Genomic DNA, 21,113 nt, shown 5'->3' on the forward strand with positions numbered 1-21,113 from the left:
AAAAGCTAATCTAGCACGAATCGCGCAACAACGTTTGCTCCATCATTTTCTCTTCCATTCTCTCTCTCTGTCTTTCAAATTATTACTTTCTCGCATTCTTTCTTCCTTTTTAAAATCGTATAATTTACAATTATTATACAACATGACTGAAAATATCTTAGACCACGATAATACAATTATAATCGTACTGTTTTTTAATTTTTTTTAATTACCACTTAATTTTATATATATGTATGCTTTTATTTTTTTATTCTTTAGTATTCATCTTGTTTTTCTTGTACGCAAGTATCATAAAACACTTATGTTCAGTTATCGTACCGCGTACAACGATACTGCTTCTCCTAAGGTTTCTTAGAGTTTTCTTAGATACTTATACTACCTATGTATATAACCATCTACCTACATATATATATATATATATATATATATATATATATATATATATATATATATAATACTCTCTCTATCTGTTTCAAGCACTCTTGGGCGCACACGCTCTATTTCCGTTCGTCAATCTATTTATCTGTCTATCTAAGTGCCTATCTAACGATTTATCTATCCATCTACCTAGCTAAACGTCTAACTACTTTTTTTATTCAAAGTATTCGCGCTTCTACCTTCTCGTTTCTCGTCGATTACTCACGCAATTGCACGCGGTTTTATTTCCAATCCCGTTTTAAAACGACATTTCGCACCGTTCGCTTAGCGATATACATGATTTACAGAGCTCGTTGATCGCCTCGATTGGAAACACTCGTTCCGACAATAAAAATCTTTCCGGTTAGAGTCTTGTCTTTCACGGTATCAATTCTCGTCCGTACTTTTTCCACTACGCCTAAATACGAACCTAAGTGCACGAGTCTGAGAGCAAATTATACATGCGTGGACTCTGACTCTAACAAGTCGCCGTAACGGCAATTATCTTCCGTTATTTTTGCTCCAGCGGCCGGTATGGAATTTAACGAGAGGCCGTCGAGGTCAAAGACGAGACTTTGCATCTTTTACGCGCGGTAATTTCTTTTCTTCTTGTACTATGTGTACTTTTAATTACATCTTGCCCGTCAGAAAAAAAGATCGGGGGTGGGGGGCTGGGGTAGGGGGGATGTCGCGAACGCGACGACGACCACGGTATCCGAATATATCTATCAAAAAGACGTCTGGCTTCATGACCGTTATATCCTAAAATTGTAAATGTGCTACATATATATATATATATATTTATTTATTTATTTATAATTAATCGTGAACAATGGTAACAAATAATAAAACATTGAAAAAATTGCACGATATACAAACTTAGTGTCCTGCTCGTCTCCTCCTTTGGATTCCTTGCCTTTCAGGTTTGGAATATCCGTGAAAAAAAATACACACGCACGTACACACAATCTTTACACGCAAATATACGTATGCACGCACGCATCGACGACTCACGCATACATGACACAGCCACACTCGCATGCACATACATTCGCACGAACCGTGCCGACACTCCGTCAGTCGGGCTTACTCAGTAGGTACGGTATCTTTAGGTTCTACGTGCGTATTAATTAATTTATTTGGCCACTGAACATTTAAAATTTAGTTATTTTCATTTCTCATCTTTCCTATTTTGCCTCTTACATCAGGTAAAATTAGTCTTCTTGAAGTTACCTCCTTCTCTTTACTTTTTTTTTCTTTTTGATGAGTGCACGTCGCAATGATCTGAATATTTTTCGTGTTTTTTCTCTTTCAACATCGTCGCCGAAATATTAGATTGCGCGAGATATATCGTAAATATCGTAATATCGGGACCTTTCAAATCGATGACGAGCGAGACGAGCAATCTCCTGCTGACGATCGTATCTTGTAGAACAACGCGCTCGCGGATACAACGATAAAATGATAAATACAAGGATAAATGTAAATTTCTCTAGTAAGAGCCAACGAGAATGATAATGCGTAATTTCAAGGAAAATTAATTTTTCCATTGAAACTGATTAATTGTACACATTTTTTACCAAGTAATCTGATAAATCTCAAATCGAGATTCTATTTTAATAGATCTTCCTGATTTTCTTCTAAAGCACAGGCGAGAAAAATATTGAAAGGGGAAGTTGAAAAAATTTATCCTATAAACAATTAATCAGTTTCAATAAAAAATTAATTTTCCTTGAACCGTCATTACCATTCACGATTGGTTCTTAATCTTAAAAATTTAATATTTCCTTGAGAGTCTACTAATTTCTTAATTGATAAAATGATAAAATCTACTGTCAATTATACACGAGACAGGAAATCACTCGTGAAACGTTCGGCTGCGTGAAAAATGCACGAAAATCTCATGTGGATTATACTGCCTGTATATATTTTCTTATCTACATGATTTTAATGAGTATATGACAAGAATATTAAAAAATATATATATATATATTTATATATATTTGTATTTTTTCCGCTAAGTTCTTCATGATGATTGTTTCGACAAATGATTCCCCTACTCGAGCATGTTCCACGTAATGTTGCAGCCAGGAAAATTTACGAAATAAACGAAAAGGTCTTTCTAAAAGCATGCAAAAATTTCGAGAGAAAAAATATCTTACGTTTTTTATAAAAATAAAAAGCGTCAACAATGATTGCCTAAAAATAACTATAATTACCTGAAAGCTGAAGTCGGCATTTAATGCAAATCAGCTGTAAGCTATAGCTCTAAGCGAAACAATTGGATCTCGCGTTCGTAAGCTTCGTTGCAAGCGGACTGTATGGTAGCGCGATAGAATCGGCGGCGAGCCACGTTGTAATTCGCACTGTAAATTCAGGATTAGCACCTGGCGCGGCAAATCCCGTTGCCGTCGAAACTGGTCGAAATCACGTATTCAATTACCACGCGTCGCGTCCGCCACGACTCTCCGCTGCGTGCGATTTCGAGAGATCGCCGACGAGTCCCGCGAGTGTCGCGTGCGCGCTTGATTTTAGCCGCGGGTAGCTACGCGCGGGGCTTCTGAAAGAGAAAAGCAAGAGAAAGGAAATAACATTTGGCACCGACAGTCTCTGCATTATTGTCCTCGCGAAATCTACGTTTTTTTTTCTCTCTATAGTTTTTAGCGTACGCGCGACGCGACACTCGCAATCCTGCGACGATCGTCGACTCGATCGTTTTGGAAAAGGCAAACGATTTGTGGTGTAGGAGCGTATCTTTTATTTAACATTACAATTTTCACGAATGAGTATCCGTCCGCTAGTGCGCGCTATGGCCAACGATTTGAGGCTCGGCGAAAGTTTGTTAGGCTCCCTCCGGTCAGCTTCCCGTTTTCTCGTTTTCCAAGACCCCCGATTTTGCGAAGACGCAGCTTGAAATCCTCGGTAGCGCTGATCTTAGAATGTAACGAATTGGCAGTGATTGACGTCTCTCGCGCGAGACTTCCCGGGCAACTCTTTGTTCAGCTACTCCCCTCATCGAGGGCCTCCCCTTGTATTGCAATCTCTTTATTGGATCGTTGCTGACCGTCCCGATGCTTCGGTCTCCTCAAATTCGCGGGAATTCGAGGGGCCGAAGCTTCGTGCCATTCCTTTGGCCCTTAGAGATGAACATCATTGATCGCTCGTTTCTTTTACCTTTCGTTTTCGTACGTTAGCACTTTGAAAACATCGTTATACACGCAATTCTTTGGACTTCGATAAAGTGACGTTTTTCAAGCACGCCGATTGCTGGTCAGATTTTCTTCCGAGTTGTTTCCATGGCTCGTTTTAGACACGATCTTGAACTTCGATTACCTCTAAACGGTGTCTCGCGAATCATCGATTTCCTCAATAGTAATCTTCGAGGACCAATTTTCATCAATGATGAGAGTTTGACGTCTTTTTGCGATCACCCAACTGCAGTTAGCTTTGCAGACTTTCTTGATGTTTGTTCGTCAAGTTTAGACATTCGACGGTCAATCTCTTTCTTTCTATTTGCAGCGTGCTATTAGGTGATCCCGGAAGATGCTAGATTGCATAAATCCTCGCGTAGATGTCAAAGATTTCCGCGATTTTCACGAGAAACAAGTTCCGATAGTCTCGACTGCGGGTGACGCGCGGTTGGAACCGTTCGCGGAAACGATTGATTACACGTGTCTCTTCATGTGGAGAGCTAGATGATCGCTGCGGGAGAAGCATCGGTCGCAGTGCCGACATTTGAACGGTTTCGCTCCGGTGTGCTTGCGGTAATGGCGCGTCAATTCGTCCGAACGCGCAAATCGCCACTCGCAGCCCACCCAGCTGCACTTGTATGGCTTCTCTCCTGAAACAGAGGGAAGAAAAACCACGTCAACGAATCTGGTAGAACGCTTAATCCTCCGGGCAGTCGCGCGGAAATAACGAAATTGGAGTATGCGTCCGCTATAAAATTGTAATTTTTGCAAAATTAAAATAAAAATTGGCAATAATAATAATTAAAAAGAAAGAATATTCTTCCTCAAAGAAAGAATATTCTACCTTGCGCTCCAATTACCGTACCTCACTGGCTCTTATTTTTCAATTTTTAATTAATTTTCTAATTCTTGTAGAAAATGCTTTCATATTCTGAGGCAGAAGTAAGATGCAATTTCGATCATAAGTATAACAGAAAATTTTTAATATCTTTACAGAATCTTTAATAAAATAATTTTGCGTAAAAAAATAACAAATAAAACGATCATAAAAAATAGAATGACTATTATTATATTTTTAATAAGACTCAAAAATTTAATAACGATACGTGTGCGCGTATTAAGCTTGATATTTACGTTACAAGTGCGAAAACATCGTTTAATTAGAGCTATTAAAATTAAAATGATAAAAAAAACTGATATTGGAAAAATTAAGATACTTGTTTTGAATTTTAAGAAAAAAATATTCTATATTCAAATTTATGTTTTATAAATGTATAATTTATAGCAAATACGTAAAATCCTCTTTGGATTACATTATTTTTGATTCCAAAACAATTACCGTATATCATTCTGTGAAACGTTACCATATCTGCCATAAATCACATCTATTTAGTTGCGACAAACAGCCATTGTCAATCGGCAGTTTGCGCAGAGCATAATGCTGGATAATGCCCATTTGCACAGAGATAAGCGGAACCGCGGAGTATCGGTTCTCTACTTGAGAAAGCTCGTTCGTTCAATATTATGATCCGAGTGCCTTCCTTGATCGTAGGATAGTAACCGTGTAACGCGATAGGCGCAAGCTTGCAAAGCAAATGTGATTCAATAGATTTCCGCGGGATGATACGAGAATTGGACGTTATTATCCTCCTAAACAGACCATCAAAGGAGACGAGTAGTATCTAACATCGTTAGCTGCGAAGCGCGCCAGGACGATAGGAATTCATGTTCAACAATAGCAGTGACATGTTGCGCGAACAAATCCATTCCCGCATTCGCGAATCCGAGATAATCTCCTGGGATTATCGTGCGGCGATTAAATGAGATTCAAAGAAAAACCGTGAGACCCTGAAATATATATTCGATCAATTGACACATGAGAATCTTTTATAGAAAGTCGCACGTTAAGACGGCAGACGTTGCTGCACGTCGGGCTGAGAGACCGCGCGTTATTAAGTCCGTAAATAATCCATTCCGTAATATGGAAGGTGGCTGACGTTGATGAGGCTACGGCGGAGAAGAGACAATGCGAGGTCACCACCTGTGGCGCGACGTTAGCGAGATTAACAAGCTGAGGGAGTCTGCGGCGCGGAAAGAGAAGCGGCGGCTTGCGGTGGGGATGGAATCGGAGACCGCTGGAACGAACGACTGCGAACCTCGTACTCGCTAAATCGCACTCCCTCAGACAGAGGGTGACTAGCATGACATAACGCGACTCGCAGTGACGAATGATTGCCCATACAACGTAGCATTTCCTCTCGATTTTTTGTCCATCAATCAGATTCTTGCCAATTACAATTGAAAAGCAATTTAAATCAACTTTACCCCGTTCATGTCGTGTCTCGAAATAGAAAGATAAGTTTCGCATTTGCGTAACAAAAGGTTTGTAGGCTTATTCTAATAACCAAAAAAGTAGATTATCTTTGTTTAATAAATCTTAAGGAATAATGAGAAAAATTATGGCTCGCGTAGAGGACTTTGTATCGTTGATTTAGATTTTTAGAGTGTCCGCGCAGACGTGTCTCTTGTCGCGATCTAGATACGTCGGTTCTAAAGTACTTTGAGTTCACGCTGAAATACGATCTTCTATTATTTTTGTCAAGGTACGAAATTTGTCGGGCATATCCGACTGCATCTAGGAACTGATGCGCGAGTATATTTCACAACACCGCCGTCGAGATAAAAGTAATACAAATGTGTGTATAAAACCCCGGAGAGAAACGTTTAACACGTCGCCCTCCCGCTGCTTTCATAAATCCGAAAAAGAGGCGGAATCCTCGTTTCTACAAAGTGCTGTTTTTACCATTGCCATGTCTGTTTGCGAGTTTGCGCAAAAGGCACAGTTGTAATTTAAATGTAGTGTTTTCTCATCCGTATAACGCGCCGCGTCTGAGAAGTAAATGTAACAGATTACATCGCGCGAAATTGCGTTAATTTCAGTTTTGATGAGGGTACCTTTTTTGATCAATATGCTAATTAAGAAAGAATTAAAATATATATCAAATTTCACAAAAACAATATTGAAATTACACATTCGTTATTAATATATACATAATATTATTTCTCAATCGTTGATATATTACTGATGATAGATGTTACGTTTTATAAAATAATATAAAAAATGTATAAATAATTCAAAAACCTTTCTAGATTTTTATTTGCGTAACTCTCAATCAGCAATAAATGCAAAATTATTCCAAGTATCAATACATAATTATAAGTCTTATCTATCTATAAAACCATATTCATAAAAAGAGCTATCAAATTCCCCAGAATGTATACCTTTCTTCGACAATCACAATGCCTAGCATAGTCGCAATGCAACTGACATTTTCTTGCTAAACTGTTTCAGGAGGAGGAAGCGAGGGGGAGAAAAAATTTACATCATTTCGGTCTCTTTCAAAGTTGTTTCGAGGGGAGGAGAGGAGAGATCCTCTCTTTTCTACCGAGTTTCTCATCCCCGGTGAGAGGTGACGACGACAAATCCAGTCGAGACGTGGTGACGCATAACCAAATCCAGTCTCCTTCTTCTCCACCACCTGCATCCACTCCCGACTGGCTGTTACCGGCGCCCACGCCAACGACACCCAACATTTCGGCCACGACTCTCCGGAAAATACGGCACACGTATTTGACGTACTTCACATCGTTCATCCGTCCCTCAACCCTTGCATCTCGAGAGAACCATCCCCGAATACTCAACCACTTCCTCTGCCCACTCTGTCCTCCGCAGACGGTTAGAGAAATGGCGACACGAATGTGCCCGGATCCCCTCGCGAGGGCGAGAATTGCGGACTCGCGTTGGAAGAAAATTCCAGCGATAAGGATAAACGCGACGGAGTGGAAGGGTGCCGGGTGGCGCATGTATTACAAGCGGCCTGGTTGGCCAAGAGAAAAATTGTCACCGATTATTGAATCGCCGCGACGAGAAGAGAATACTCGCTTCTACTAAGTTTTAGGAGACGTCGATGCCCGGTGCATGTGCAGCGTGTTTATACTGAATTCCCGTGTATTCTCTATGTAAGTATTTATTATAATTATTTTTACACACATTTCAGTAAGCAAGCAAAGAGATACAATTATTATTAGTCATTATTATTCTTCTTAGCTGTTAGTCGTGTAATTAGCAATTTTATATTAATTTTATTCCAACGAGCCATCGAGATTTTTGTGAATTTTCATTAGCATTGAAAATGCATTCTCGAAAGTCACAATCGTTAGCGTACGATAGCACGAAGGGTTAACGATTTCAATCGAGAGGTCAGCGAGAGTCGGGGGAGAGAACAAACACGAACGCAAGCTACGTACGCTCGTACTCTCTCGCGGAGATAATGCAATTTTTTAAAAATCTCGTGCGGCTACGTGCGCGCCTAATGTTCGATTCCACGGGCGGAATTGAATTTTGCGTAGCCATGGCGACCATGGCGTAACGCTTTACATGACCGCGGGCGTTATCGCGAACGCGTGCCTCATCCGGCTCCGGTCCATTCGACGCGCATGAGCACATCACGGCACGGGGTTGTCCGTGTCGGAGGTGCACGCGAAACGACATGTACGTGCAGCGGGCATTGCGCATTTTATCGCCGCATAATGGCCTCCCGGCGGTTCGTTACCACCTACGTAATAAAGCCATATTAAACAAGACGGCTTAACGCGTTAACCCCCTTCCTCGCCCTCTCTCTCCCCATCCCTTCCTCTCCCACCGTTTGCCTTTTCCGTCCCACCGTCGATTCTCCTTCTCATCCCTTTCGCCGACAACGAACGTTGCTAAACGACGTGGTACGGAAAACCACCCTCGCACCCTCTAGTTCCAGCACGGTTCTAAATATTTTTAAACGCGCATCAGGACGCATTTACCCTCCGAGAATTATCTTTCTTTCCTCCCTCTTTGCGTCGATAGTGCGGAGATAAATTTGCGGAAATTCGTTCCTACAGAGGAAGAAAATTGCGCGTTGCGAATATATTGATTCGGGCCTCATTTTGCGAATACGAATTTCATGTTTCAGTCCTTTGAATATTGCTGGTGTGTCCTGTTCAATTTGAGAAAAATAAATAAAGATAGCTCCTAAAAATAGATATAAATAAAGAAAGCTCCTAAAAATAGATATGTTAAATAATAAATATATTCGGTAATTAAAATATTAAATAATTGATTTTTTTAATGATTATGTGTAGAAAATATAAGAAACTTTTTTATACATGTAGTTTAAATTATTATGTACGAGTGGAGGAATGAATTTTTGAATATTCGAATTACGACACGAAGAAAAAAATTACAGAAATTGTTTTATAAAATAATCTTTTATATTATTATTACAAAGGCTATTCTCTGCAACGTTAAAGCTTGTCGGTAAACATTCTCATGCGTCAAATATTAAGTCATTAATTTACGCTGGCATAATAATAATAGATTTAGACGCGTTGTGATTTCAGCCGTTTGCATGACGCGTTATACATGAGCCCTGCGAAACTAATGCGATTACTTTATACTTTGCGGCAAACGCATAATATATTAGACATTGTTTATTATGTGAATATCGTGTTAAAATAACCAGCTTCGATCAACGAAGCATACATATCAGAAATCCACTGAAACGGGGCATAATGCAATTACGACCGACCCTCGAAGAGGTCGTTTCGCCTCGTTTTGATGAGTGTATTTCGCATGCGATTTAAGCGAAATTGTTATTGCATAGAGAACAATGCACGCTCCGGTAATCCGCGTTTTATTATCACATAATGACCCGGCCGTTGTCGACGGTGCTTTTGCGTAATAGAGCGGTATTAAACAAGACGACTTAACTCCGTTAAAATACCCCTGACGCATTCTTTTCATCCCTTTCTCATCCGCTAGACAAGATATAAATGACAATGCACCTCTGCTTGGCATTCTTAATAACCTCGATGATTGAATCATTGAGATATCAAAGCAAAATTATTATGCGTATCAATATAAATTTCATTATAATCGCAATTAATTTATAATATAAAATATTAATTTAATTAAATCGAAAACTATTTATTATTTTAAGCTTTCTCCTCATCCGCTAAATAAGATATAAATGACAGCTTTGATTGATATCTTTTTTAATGGTTGATGATTAAAAATCAATAATCATTGAGATATCAAAATAATTCTAAATTAATATTTTATTAATTGCGATTAATTCACAGTATACAATATCAATCTATTTAGATTGGAAATCAGTTACTCGTCCATTACTAGTAACGATTGAAAAATTTTTTTGCAAATAAGCTTCGTGTGTATAAAAATTTGAAACTTTATATGCAATATTAATTTCACGTCCAACACTTGAATAGCCCGAGCACGTTACCGCTCTCTTCTCAATAAGCTGTTATTTCGCAAGGAAACGGCTGTCAGAAAACATGTAAAAATATCAGGCTTTACCTTTGCATGTAAACGAGCTGGAATACCGAATCGTCCTAAGGCTAAAAACGCGGCACGCTCGCGCCCTCGTGAATAACGAAGTTAGCATTGTCGCGCCTTATACGGTATGCCAGAGCGTTCTTTCCGGCGGAAGGGCGATTTTTCTATGTCCTCCCTCTGCCAAGGACGACGACGTTACAGCGACGGGGGTCCGGGCGGCGGGTCGGTATTGCGTCGATATGTCAGTCCGTCCTGGCAACGTGTGCTCGACGTCTTTGCATTTTATTAAGTCCGCCGTCGGCGAGGATGTATAGGGTACCTTCCGTCATGTCGCCGAGGGATAGGACAACCGGAATTTATGGGCGAGGATTCCGCCCAGAGTCCGCCTTTTACATCCGAGGACATTTTGCGCGAAAACGTTTCGGCGAATAGCGCGCGTCTAATACCAGAGGCCATCGCGAGCACCCGCGTGACGGATCGCTCGAGGGACGGCCGACTCGAAATTTTTCCTCAAGGATCCTGGAAAACTCACCGAGTCGCGGCAAGCGTTACTTTGCCGCAGTGCTCATCGTCGGTGACTTGGTTCGGGAATATGTATGCACATGCAAAACGTGCCGTTACACTCGCAAACGATCGACGATCGGCGATCGATCTACTTCCGGCTCGAATCGATGTCGTAGAGAACGCGGAATTCCACCCCTGAGATTTTCGCATTCGCGAGAAGTAACGGGGTTGCTTTGAATGATTATGGAATTACGCAAAATCGATGATTGTGGAAAGTTGATTTTTTGCGTTACAGGAGTCAAAAGGAATAAAAATAAATTACACGATGAATTTTGTTTTGAAAATAAACGCGATTCAGTCTAGTACAGTCTCGTTGCAGGAACTGCCAGAGATTACAAGTCTATTCTTACGTATTCAAAATTATTAACATGTCGATATGTGCGTTTCATCGATCTTGCGAACAGACAATGGCTTTTGAGCGAATAAATTCCGCATTTTCTTTTCTCGGAATTTTAGTTTTAGAGAAAAATATATGTTGAAAACTTATCTTTTTAGAACGAGACGCGATCGTCATCGCGAAAGCAAGAAAGAAAGAGGAACGCTTTCTTCGGAGAAATATCGTGCGCTATAAAAGAGGAAATGCAAGGTATCTCTTTTACAAAAAGATTTTGCTTCATGCCCCCTGGGAAGAGAGATACGATTTTCTGGCATCGCCAGCATAGTACTCGTACTTTACATTAGTCGCTTTTATGCACCTCGCGTTTCGCATGCAATCTGAAGAATTCCTCCTAGTGACGCGTATCAAATTACGAGACGTATTGCGCCCATTGCTTTTTTTGCATACCGAATTTCGGCGGCGCGGCGGATTTCTTTTTTTCTCGCTCGAGACAAGGCAAGGGCGGAAGCCCCCTGGTTGCCGGAATGAAAAACGGTGGGAGCAAGAAAGAGAGGGATTTCCTTTCAAGAAATATCGCGCGCTATAAAGACGAAGATACGCTTGTACCTTATTCACAAAAAGATTTTCATTGCCCCCGCCGGCGAAGGAGATGAGATTTTCTGATAGCTTGGCGTTGTCTTGCATATTCAAAGACTTTCTCTCGTGTGAATCTCTCGGTCTCTAATGGCGCGGATCGTCGTTTTGCGCAATTTGCGAAATTTCATCGAGTGTAGTTGTCAAAGTATCCGCTCGAGTGGCAAGCAGGGCAAATTCTGTAACTTGTAACATTTTTTAAAATAGCGAGACAAAGCTGTCGTTTTGCGAATGAATATAAAAGAATGCGCACCCTCAATTTTTTCGCGGGGAAGAATGCGCGGTAGATTCCTCTCAAATTTTCTGGTTCACGTTCAAAAATACTTGATAGAGAAAAGTTTCTTGTCGCGAGCGTATTTAAAACGTCAGAGACTATCCTACTGATCGAGAAACAATTCGCGAAAAACTATGTAGTTATCATATTCAGAAAGAACGAATGGCATTTTATTTTTTTCGACATTCCACTTTGAAGAGGGAATGGTTCGAGAACCCTCTCGAGGATCGAGGATACGGGGTTCGAAGGAAATGTTATAAAACGCGATATGGCTTTATTCAGTTTCGAGCAGATGGATGTTGCGGACGACGTTCTTTTACATGAGATAGCACGCCATAGAAATGATAAATGAGAGATTTCTTCCGGAAATGTCGCATCGTGAAAATGGGCATACAATTGTTCATGAAACAAAACGTAACTGACATAAAAGAATAGAAAGAATGGAAATTCGAGGAACTCTGTCATATGTTTTAAATAAATTTATTGTTTTCCATGATATTTGAAATCACGCATAAATTACGTGCAAACATCGAAATAATCGTAATTAATATCGTCATTTATAATGATTTTTTTCATCCTATTCTATTCTCGAATTATTCAACAAAAATTTTTTTAATTTATTATTAATATCTATCATACGCTTTTTTAAATTGATTATTTTTTATTTTTTAAATTGTGTGAATTATTTGCAAAGATAAAACAATCATAATTAACACCATCGTTTCTTGTTTTTGTCTTATTCTCTCTGAATTATTCAACAAAAACTTGTAGATTTATTATTAATATCGCGTCGCGCTCAAGAGATGTCACAGATGCCGACGCAAAAAAAGAAACGAGACGCATGAATAACAGATATCGAAAGTATCGAGAGATGCCTGCTTTACATGAAAGTTGCTCGAGCTCTTTAGAAGTCCTCCCTCTTTCAAAACTGCATCTCTCTGTGTGTATGATGCATGTATAGAAGATTTCCATCGCGTGCCGCGAAACTGCCGGATGCGATTCGCATTTCGCGTGTTGTGAAGTGCGGTTACGCTGTCAACCGAAGTGAGAACTTTGACGACGTTCCCAATTGTTTGCGGTATACAACCTCTCCCCCTGCAACCCCCTCGTCCTCTTCCCACCCTGCGTCGCGGCAGACGGATCTAACTTTGGCGCGATCATGTGCTTCGAGCAATGCCCGAGGTGCAAATCGATGTGTGCCGTATAACGTGTATGTATGTGCGTACAATACATGGCTGTTTCGGGATAAACGCATTACAATATGCTCCATGCAAACTTCTGTAAATGTGTAATAAGTAAATGTGTAAGTGATCGAGATTATTGGGGAAATAAATGTAAAATCTGCGCGATGCGCCGATGCAAACTTGCAGTTTACCACTGTGGCGGGGTCTAATTGAACGCCCTATCTGGAATATCGTTGAAAGCAGCTTGCCAATTCCATTGAAATGTTCAGTAATCCGAATATAACGCGAAAATAAATCACAAACGCGCTACACGTGTTTGCGATAATCTGATTTTCGTTTAATAGAATTTCCCCGCACACACTGATGTTCTTTCTGTCGATCCGAATATAACGCGCATGGGCGATCGAGATTCGTGAAAGAGTTTCTATTATAAGCAAATTTCCAGAGATAAATTCGAAAAAAAAACAAACGTCCATTCTTCCATCCCCGGTATCGGGGCTCTTCGAAAAATTGCGCCATTATATAGCGAATTACTCGCGATAAGTAATTGATTGCTTCGATTCGACGATCGAGTATGCTCCAAGTATATAAAACGAGCGACTTTCTAGTCGGATAATTAACTACGAATTAATTAGGTTCAACTCGAGTTTATCCGAGGGTGCAATCGCGAGGATCCGGTCGCGATTCTCTAGCTGCGAAAATCAATAGCCGCCGTGTATCGCATCGGAGTTACCACACGGCATGCTGGCAACATCTAAGATTTAACATCGACGAGACGCGGGACGGGAGGGAGGAACGGGGAAAGGGAGATCGCTCTCCGCAGCCACAGGCGCCTGCGGTCTCTCGCAAGGGACGGAAGGAGGACGCGGGGGAGGCGGGGGGAGGGAAGTCGGGAGATGCAGCTGAGACTTTGAGCTTGCGGTTTCAACGTAAGAGAAGACGTGTTCAATCGCGCAGATGCACTTGGCTCGCGGTAGCGCGACGTCGACGACCGATGGCGACAGCCGAGGACAACGACGACGAAGGGGTGAGAGGGAGAGATGGGAGGGGGAGGAAGTGAGCGGGGGCGGTCGCCGGGTTCAGTTTCCCGAGCCATTATTTACGAATCGCATTATCCGCGATGCACCGCGACCAGAAACTTTTAGTAATGGAGTACCAGAGGTGGGGGGGTGGGCAGGGGACAGGGGGACCCAACGATGTGTGCCGGCCCCGCGAACGCTCGTCTCCCCGAATCAATGTACCGACAAATTTCGGATTAGCCGTCGCGACGCGGTTGGTTCCCACGGCGCGAAAAATAACAGAAGGGCTCGTTTATATATAAGCGAAAATACTACGCGAGTTGCGTAACCGAGGGAACCGCGTTCGATGATATAAATATATCAAATGGCAATATATACATTAACGTGTCATTAGTATTCTCGATAACGACGCGGTTATCATGTTCATTTGCTGTGTACTCGGACGATAAATTTTACGTCATAATCATAATTTTATCACCGGGTCGGTTCAGATTTTAATAACCGAGCATTTTCCATTGCTTTCATAAATAAAGTGTAAATACATTTATCATTAAGAAACGTATCCTGCATAAATATACTTTATTAAATTTAATTTAAATACCGCTAAAATAAAAAAAAAGGAAAGAGACGAGGACGAGAGAGAGGGAGGAATAATGGAGAGCGAGTGAAACAATCGATCGCGGAAGGAACTGATATATTTCCCGTGTGCCGGAAACACACCGGAGACTTAAGAAGACCGTTGCTCTGTTTTGCAAATTTATTTCTTATTTCATCGTCATGTTTTAACCGGGCGATCGCGTCGCTCGTTTCTTTCACGCTGCAGACCATTCACCGAATATAAATCACGGATATCCATTTGCGCGGAAATGTGCTGGATTTATGGTTAATTCGATTATACCGCGTCCCCCCTCCCTCCTCGCTCCTCCCCCCCACCCTACCTATCTCACCCCCGGCGCGAGATACTCCCGAATCCTATTGTTCGCGGATACACCGACGCGTCTAAGGAAATGCAGAAGTAATGTATATAAGCAGACTGTTTTCGACAGCGCGGATTCATCGTCGCGAGCTTACGTTGATAAATAAGCTTCCCCGGGAGCCGAGCCGACGCTCGTTCCATTCTTCATTTGATTTAAGATCGCAGAAAGCTGTACGTTTCTCCAAAGCGCTCTCACGCTAAATTATTATACTTTGGCTGACCTACTTTGATCTCCGTACGTAATCTCGACCGGCTCTCTTTCCGCGATCGTAACCGCCTCCCCCCCCCCCCCCGCGTGTACTCTTCGTACACACACGTGAAGCTTTCAATCGCGTAAAAATATACGCCGATATATGCGTAGGATGTGCATCGTCATCCTCGAATTATTTATATTCCCCTTTCGATTTTCGAATATCGTACAACTAGCTTTAATAACGCGATAAAATCAAAGGTGCAGTTTCTCCAGGATACGCGTTAGAGATGTAGTTCCTATTGAAAACTATCTTTTTTTTCGTTGCAAAAATTATAAAAATGATTTAAAAATAATAAAAATTATAAAATTATAAAAATTATAAAAATGACGCTGCACATTTTGATTTTCTAGAATGAGCGTTTTCGCGCTTTTGTAAGTCGAGGAATGCTAATATTTCATTTCCTGTAATGACACGCAATCGCGATCGTCGATTAAATCCAGAGAAGAATAAAATCGCTCTCTTTGTTAAGTTTCACCGTATATATGTTGACGATCCACTTTCTGAAACGAAGTGAAGGACTGTTAAGTGTCTCGGTGGAAGCGATCGGACTCTCGCGATCGTCGAAGGATCAAAATCCTGTCCGCGGCGCGCGACACGAGAACAATGACGTTCGGAATGGAATTCCAGAACGGAAAGTCCCTGTAATTGGAAATCTCTCTCTTCTCCTACCTTTCCATCCCTCTTTTCTCTTGCCGTTATACACAGCCAATGTGAGGCTGCGGGCCGGCGATCGATAATTCCTTGACACCCCGTGGGAAAATCGGATATGGGAGCCCTGCGAGATTCCCAGCGCTAGAAAGGATCCGTTCGCGAATCTAATACGCGAGAAGGATAAGCACGAGAAGAAAAAAGGAGGAATTAGTCCATTTTTATTCTTGTAAAGATACCACGGGGACACGATAAAGAGTTTATCCGCGGATTTTTCCCCCCCGGTATTATCATTTCTATAACCAGCCTCCCTGCTTCCTTTCATTTCCCTTTACGATTTATAATTAACGTGATTACGGAACTCTCTTCTCATTGCGCGTTACACAAATTCTACGCGAATCTGGCTGCGCTGTGAGTGACGGTGAAAAATCGCGGCCGTTTCGCAAGCGAACTTCCGCGCTTCGCTCAAATTAGCCTCTTTGACTAAAATCCGTTAAACGTTTTAATTAACCCTTGTAAATCACACATTTTTTTTTGCTCTGTTCCTGATCGCATATAAGTAACAATTGTCTCTTAGCTATTTTAATCTTTTCTTTGAAAAAAATCCACAAAAATTTATATATAATACGTTCCTTGACATCTGTATAAAAAATGATCATGTAGAAAAGTTAAACAATAAATTTTAAACATTTTTTGTTGTTGATCAAAACCTTTGGATATTCCATTGTTAAAATATCAAACTGATTCATAAGCTTTAACTCGCGGATTTGAATGATATATTTTAAATGACCAATGGAAAATTACGTTTCGCAATAAATATAACCTGCACAAGAATGCAAAATTATTACGAGGTGCTAAATCAGCAAGATCCAAGGAATAATTCAAAGATTCTCTTCGACACTCGTTATAAACGAATTCTGCGCATTCAAGGAATGAAAAATCGATCGCGACAGATTGATCGCAAGAGAAACGAGCTTCCTTTTGACGATGACGTTTGATCAGTTCGTTAAGGGAGAATTAGCAAACGTAGACGATGATTCTGACTGTTGAGTCGTCTAATCGGATCGCATCGCGAAATCGGTGCTAAGCCCATTGTCTTGGTTAACGTGATCCGGCAGATGTAGACGTGTCGTGTCTGTCGTCAAACGTAAGAGACGTGATCAAGCAGAAATAGGGATATCTCTCCTTCCGAAGAGAAACTTCGCCGATGGATTTCGTAACGAACCTTCACGTCGCCGTCGTCGACTCGCGATCGACGACACGCTTCGTTTCGTGTCCCGCTACTGCAAGTTCCTGTCCGCAGGGTAATTAGATTCCATCGAGTGAGATCAAAGTCTACCGTCATTTCCATCCCCGCGAAAAGCCTCGCTTCTCGAAGTTCCTCGGCGCGGTCGTGTTTTTCTCCCGGCGGCGAACTCGGAAAGGGGATTTCGTCCAACTTTTTCAACGTCGAAATCACGGTGGAAATCCCCTCATGCGGCGAATGGATATAATCAATAAGTACAGAAGCAATTGTAGCAATTATTTCTTTGACTTTGCGAGACACAAATGTATTTTCCAATGTTTTTATCCTGCTTTAATTCGATTTACTTATTTCTTTTATATAAATAAATATATAAAATAAATATATAAATATATAAACAAATATATAAAAGAATAATTAATTGCGCTATATGAAAAAAATCTAGTCCGCTGAAATATTTTTATAATCTAAAAAATAATATAGATATATTTTAAAAATATGCGTTTAGAAAATTGCCCTCCAACAAAAACTAATTATTAGTAGATGATGTAAAATCAAAGAAAATATCCTTAAAGAAAGTATTTTAATAAAATTTTTCCACACGAAAAAAAAATATTCGCCATATTTTATTCATAAATACTGCATTTCGATCGTTCTATAATTACAATGAACATATATGATAAGAAAAAAAGACAAGAATCTCGAAAGAAAATTCACGATACAGAAGAGGACATTTTAATCGAGAAGCAAATATATTCGATGCTTACATCGTGACAGTATGAAATACCACGTTGAAGCGATGAAAAAAAGAAAAAAAGAAAAAAGAAGGAACGCGATGCAACCGATATCCGAGGATGCTTTTGCACCTTTTTCGCGTAAATGTGTCGGGATGAAGGTCCTAGGGCGAGAACCGCCGTCCGTCGTCTGGCGCAGCCGTTTCGCCGACAGAGAGATCCTTGTGTCAGGACGAATTCATAACAGAGTCATAATTGCGGGACGAGTCCCGTAGTATGCATAATCCCGTAGTTAGCAGTTCTGCTTAACGATCCGCGAGAAGCAATCCCGACGTACCTGCTACGCTGCAGGATGGAGGCGTCCCCGGCTAACCCATCCCTTATTACCTCCCTCGCTCTCACCCTCGCCGTCTCCGCAAACGGGGCTGGAAACCGTAGCCTAAACTACACGTACAAGGGAACCCATAGAAGCGCGAGGACACGTACCGCAGAGTATATACCGTACGTACTGGCGAAACCGTAGAGCTTGAGAGTGACGCGACAAAAAGCGTGGATAAAGAGCGACCGGGGGAGGAGGAAGAAAAGGAGGTGGTGGATGAGGACCGTGCAAAGAAGAGGGAAGGCGAAAGAGACGAGGAAAACAGGAGAGTTCGTTAATTACAATCTCTCTGCCTGCCATCACTCACCGCAAGCGACCACGAAGAGGATCGTGCGAGGAAGGAGGAGAGAACCATGCTAATATCGCGTTCGAGGACAGTAACGTGCACCGTCAACAGTGAATCACGGAAGTAGCAAGGACATTATCTCTCTTTATAATGGAGCAGAACTTCGCCCCATTTTCTCGGAAAGAATTGTAACGATTGATAAAAAAATTCATCTCGTTTCACAAACAGTAAAGGTAGCAAATTATTATATAGTATTATATTTGACAATGAGTATAATGTAATATGATAAGTAAAAATAGAATTCATAATATAAAAGTTGGATATAGATCGACGTAACTAATTTCTCAACAAAATCATTTTGCAATTATTTCATTTTCGTAGGTTTTTTTCGAAATTGGATACATATTTATTAAGTTATAAGTTACTAAAGCTATTAAATTCATATATGTATCGTTCATTTCATATTTAATAAACAAAAAAGCTCGAAAAAAATAGAAAGATCGAATTTAAAATAAGAATTTAAAATAAAATTCTAATATTCACGTCATACATTATATACAGTGTCACATTTTATTTTTGAGGGAATTTATGAATACAATGAAGCGGGAAAAAAATGCTCGTACTCAATTAAAAGAGCATGTGATGTCGAGCGGATGTTTTGAGCCCATCAGAAATAAACGCGCGAATGTATGAGCGTTACATTTGGTTTCATTATCGAGATGATCCCGCGAACGCATCGAATAACGAAGCATCTCTAATTCGGGATACCTATAATTAATTATGCGCCCGTTGTTCCTGTAGCACAAGTGTCACGTGGCGGTTTGAAAAATTTGTCGCAACTCGCGCTGACGTGCTTGTAAACGCTTCTCGGCGAGCAATATTCATTACTGTACGCGTGTAACTCGTCGTAATAATAGCTCAACTCGACTACTCCGGCGATTATTTCGGTTCGCGTGATGTGTCACGACCGACTATATCGGATTATTTCGGACCGGTGGCGATCCCGACCGGTGGCTAATTCATCGGACGGACTCGATACACGAGTCGGCTTCGAATCAGCTGATACAATGCAGTTTGCATCGATTCACTCACCCGTGTGCGTCCTTTGATGGGCCTTGAGGTGCGAGCTCTTGGTGTACACCTTCTTGCATCCGGGAAACTGGCATTTGTGTATCCTGCGCTTCGTGTCGGGCGGACTGTGCTCGTTGCTCCTCGCGTGGTGCCTGTTGGCCACGGTGGTTGTGGCCGCGGTCGCACCCGCGTGTGCGTGTTGCGTGCCGGCGACCGCGGGGAAGCCGTTCGCCGTGACGGAGATCAGTCTGCAAAAAACGCGATTTGTTCCCTCTCATTGGCTGCACTAGCCTGATAATAATTGGTAGTCCGTTGCGCGCTACGACGGACGTGCCGGGTCCCGTTTCGAACCGTTTCCAACGGGCTGTGCGTGTCGCGGTTCGTTTCCTCGGCGAGTTTAACGCGCGCGAACCAGGGAATAGCGTGATCGGTGGAATGACGAGTAATCGGCGTAAAGTCTCGTCTCGTGCTCGGAAAGAAACGCGAGTGAATCACGGAGGAGCGCAATTCCGGCGATGGACTAATGATGGACTACGGGAGCGAATTGTTTTACGCTTCTTGATCGGCGCAGCGAGAGCTTACGATGTTTCAGAAACTACTTCCCGACTTTACAATGTCGGGACTTTTTTAACGAACCCTCGTAGCTTTTTTTTATTTGTGAATTCCTCCGTAGAAAATTGCCGGGAACGAGAACTAGATGGCTTAAACCGACCCGGAAAGCGTACGTGGCCACTTTGTATCAGATAACTCCGGTTACGGTTAATCAAGATAATTTCCGAGCGAGACATAACTACGGCACATCCGTCTTTCGTGGTTTCACCGTCGCTTCTTTCAATTTTAGGGCCAATTAAATTTTTATTCGACGAAAATAACAGCAGTGAAAAGAGATGTCAAAGCGACCGGATGCTTGTTTCGTAGATCGCCTAACATGGCGTGCGATTCGCGAATTTATGACGCCTACCTTGCGACACCTTGCGCGTTGCCGGCAGTAACCCTGACGATAGCACTCCTGCCACCCGTGCCATGAAGGTTGAGGTTGTGCACGTCGGGCATCGAACTCCCACTCGACGAGTGACTGGAGTTGGAATGACCTTGACCCGACCCAGGACTCGACGGTGGCGTCAGGATCTGACCTTCGCTTTCGCACCCGCTGTCTTCCTCCTCCTCGATCTCCTGCAGCGGTAAAATCGCGTGCATTATGCAAGATTATGATAACGGAATCGATGCACGCTCCGCGAGTCGCTAAAAGTCGCATTGAACTTTAATGCCAGACAAATAAATCGTCAAGAATCGAGCAACCTCGTTATATCCATTGCATTGAAGCATAAATTGCATAAGAATGCACTATCGAATTTTTAATATTTTCCACGCGAACAAATTTAAAAAAATAATATGATTCTAACAATAAATAATATTTATATACAAAAAATATACCAATATAATAACAATATATTATCAATAATAATTTTTCTAGATTCGAGAATTTCATACATCAAGATTTGTCGAGTATTCTAT

At 41.4% G+C, this 21,113-nt stretch overlaps 1 protein-coding gene across 3 annotated transcripts in view; it reads right to left on the reverse strand.

The window, feature by feature from the left end:
- Window positions 1-462: 462 nt before the first annotated feature.
- The window catches only part of LOC105248927 (Krueppel-like factor 6), a 332,350-nt gene continuing 311,699 nt past the window's right edge, over window positions 463-21,113 (reverse strand). For all 3 annotated transcript variants that reach the window (XM_011254008.3, XM_011254010.3, XM_011254009.3), the window contains 3 exons: window positions 20,560-20,771; window positions 19,620-19,846; window positions 463-4,258 (listed from right to left, as the gene is read on the reverse strand). In XM_011254008.3, coding sequence (XP_011252310.1) covers window positions 4,083-4,258; window positions 19,620-19,846; window positions 20,560-20,771 — 615 coding nt within the window. In that variant the 3' untranslated portion in view covers window positions 463-4,082. The remainder of the gene's footprint in view (window positions 4,259-19,619; window positions 19,847-20,559; window positions 20,772-21,113) is intronic.

The sequence above is a fragment of the Camponotus floridanus genome, unplaced genomic scaffold (genome assembly GCF_003227725.1).
Source record: "Camponotus floridanus strain SB8 unplaced genomic scaffold, Cflo_v7.5 scaffold50, whole genome shotgun sequence".
NCBI lineage: Eukaryota > Metazoa > Arthropoda > Insecta > Hymenoptera > Formicidae > Camponotus > Camponotus floridanus.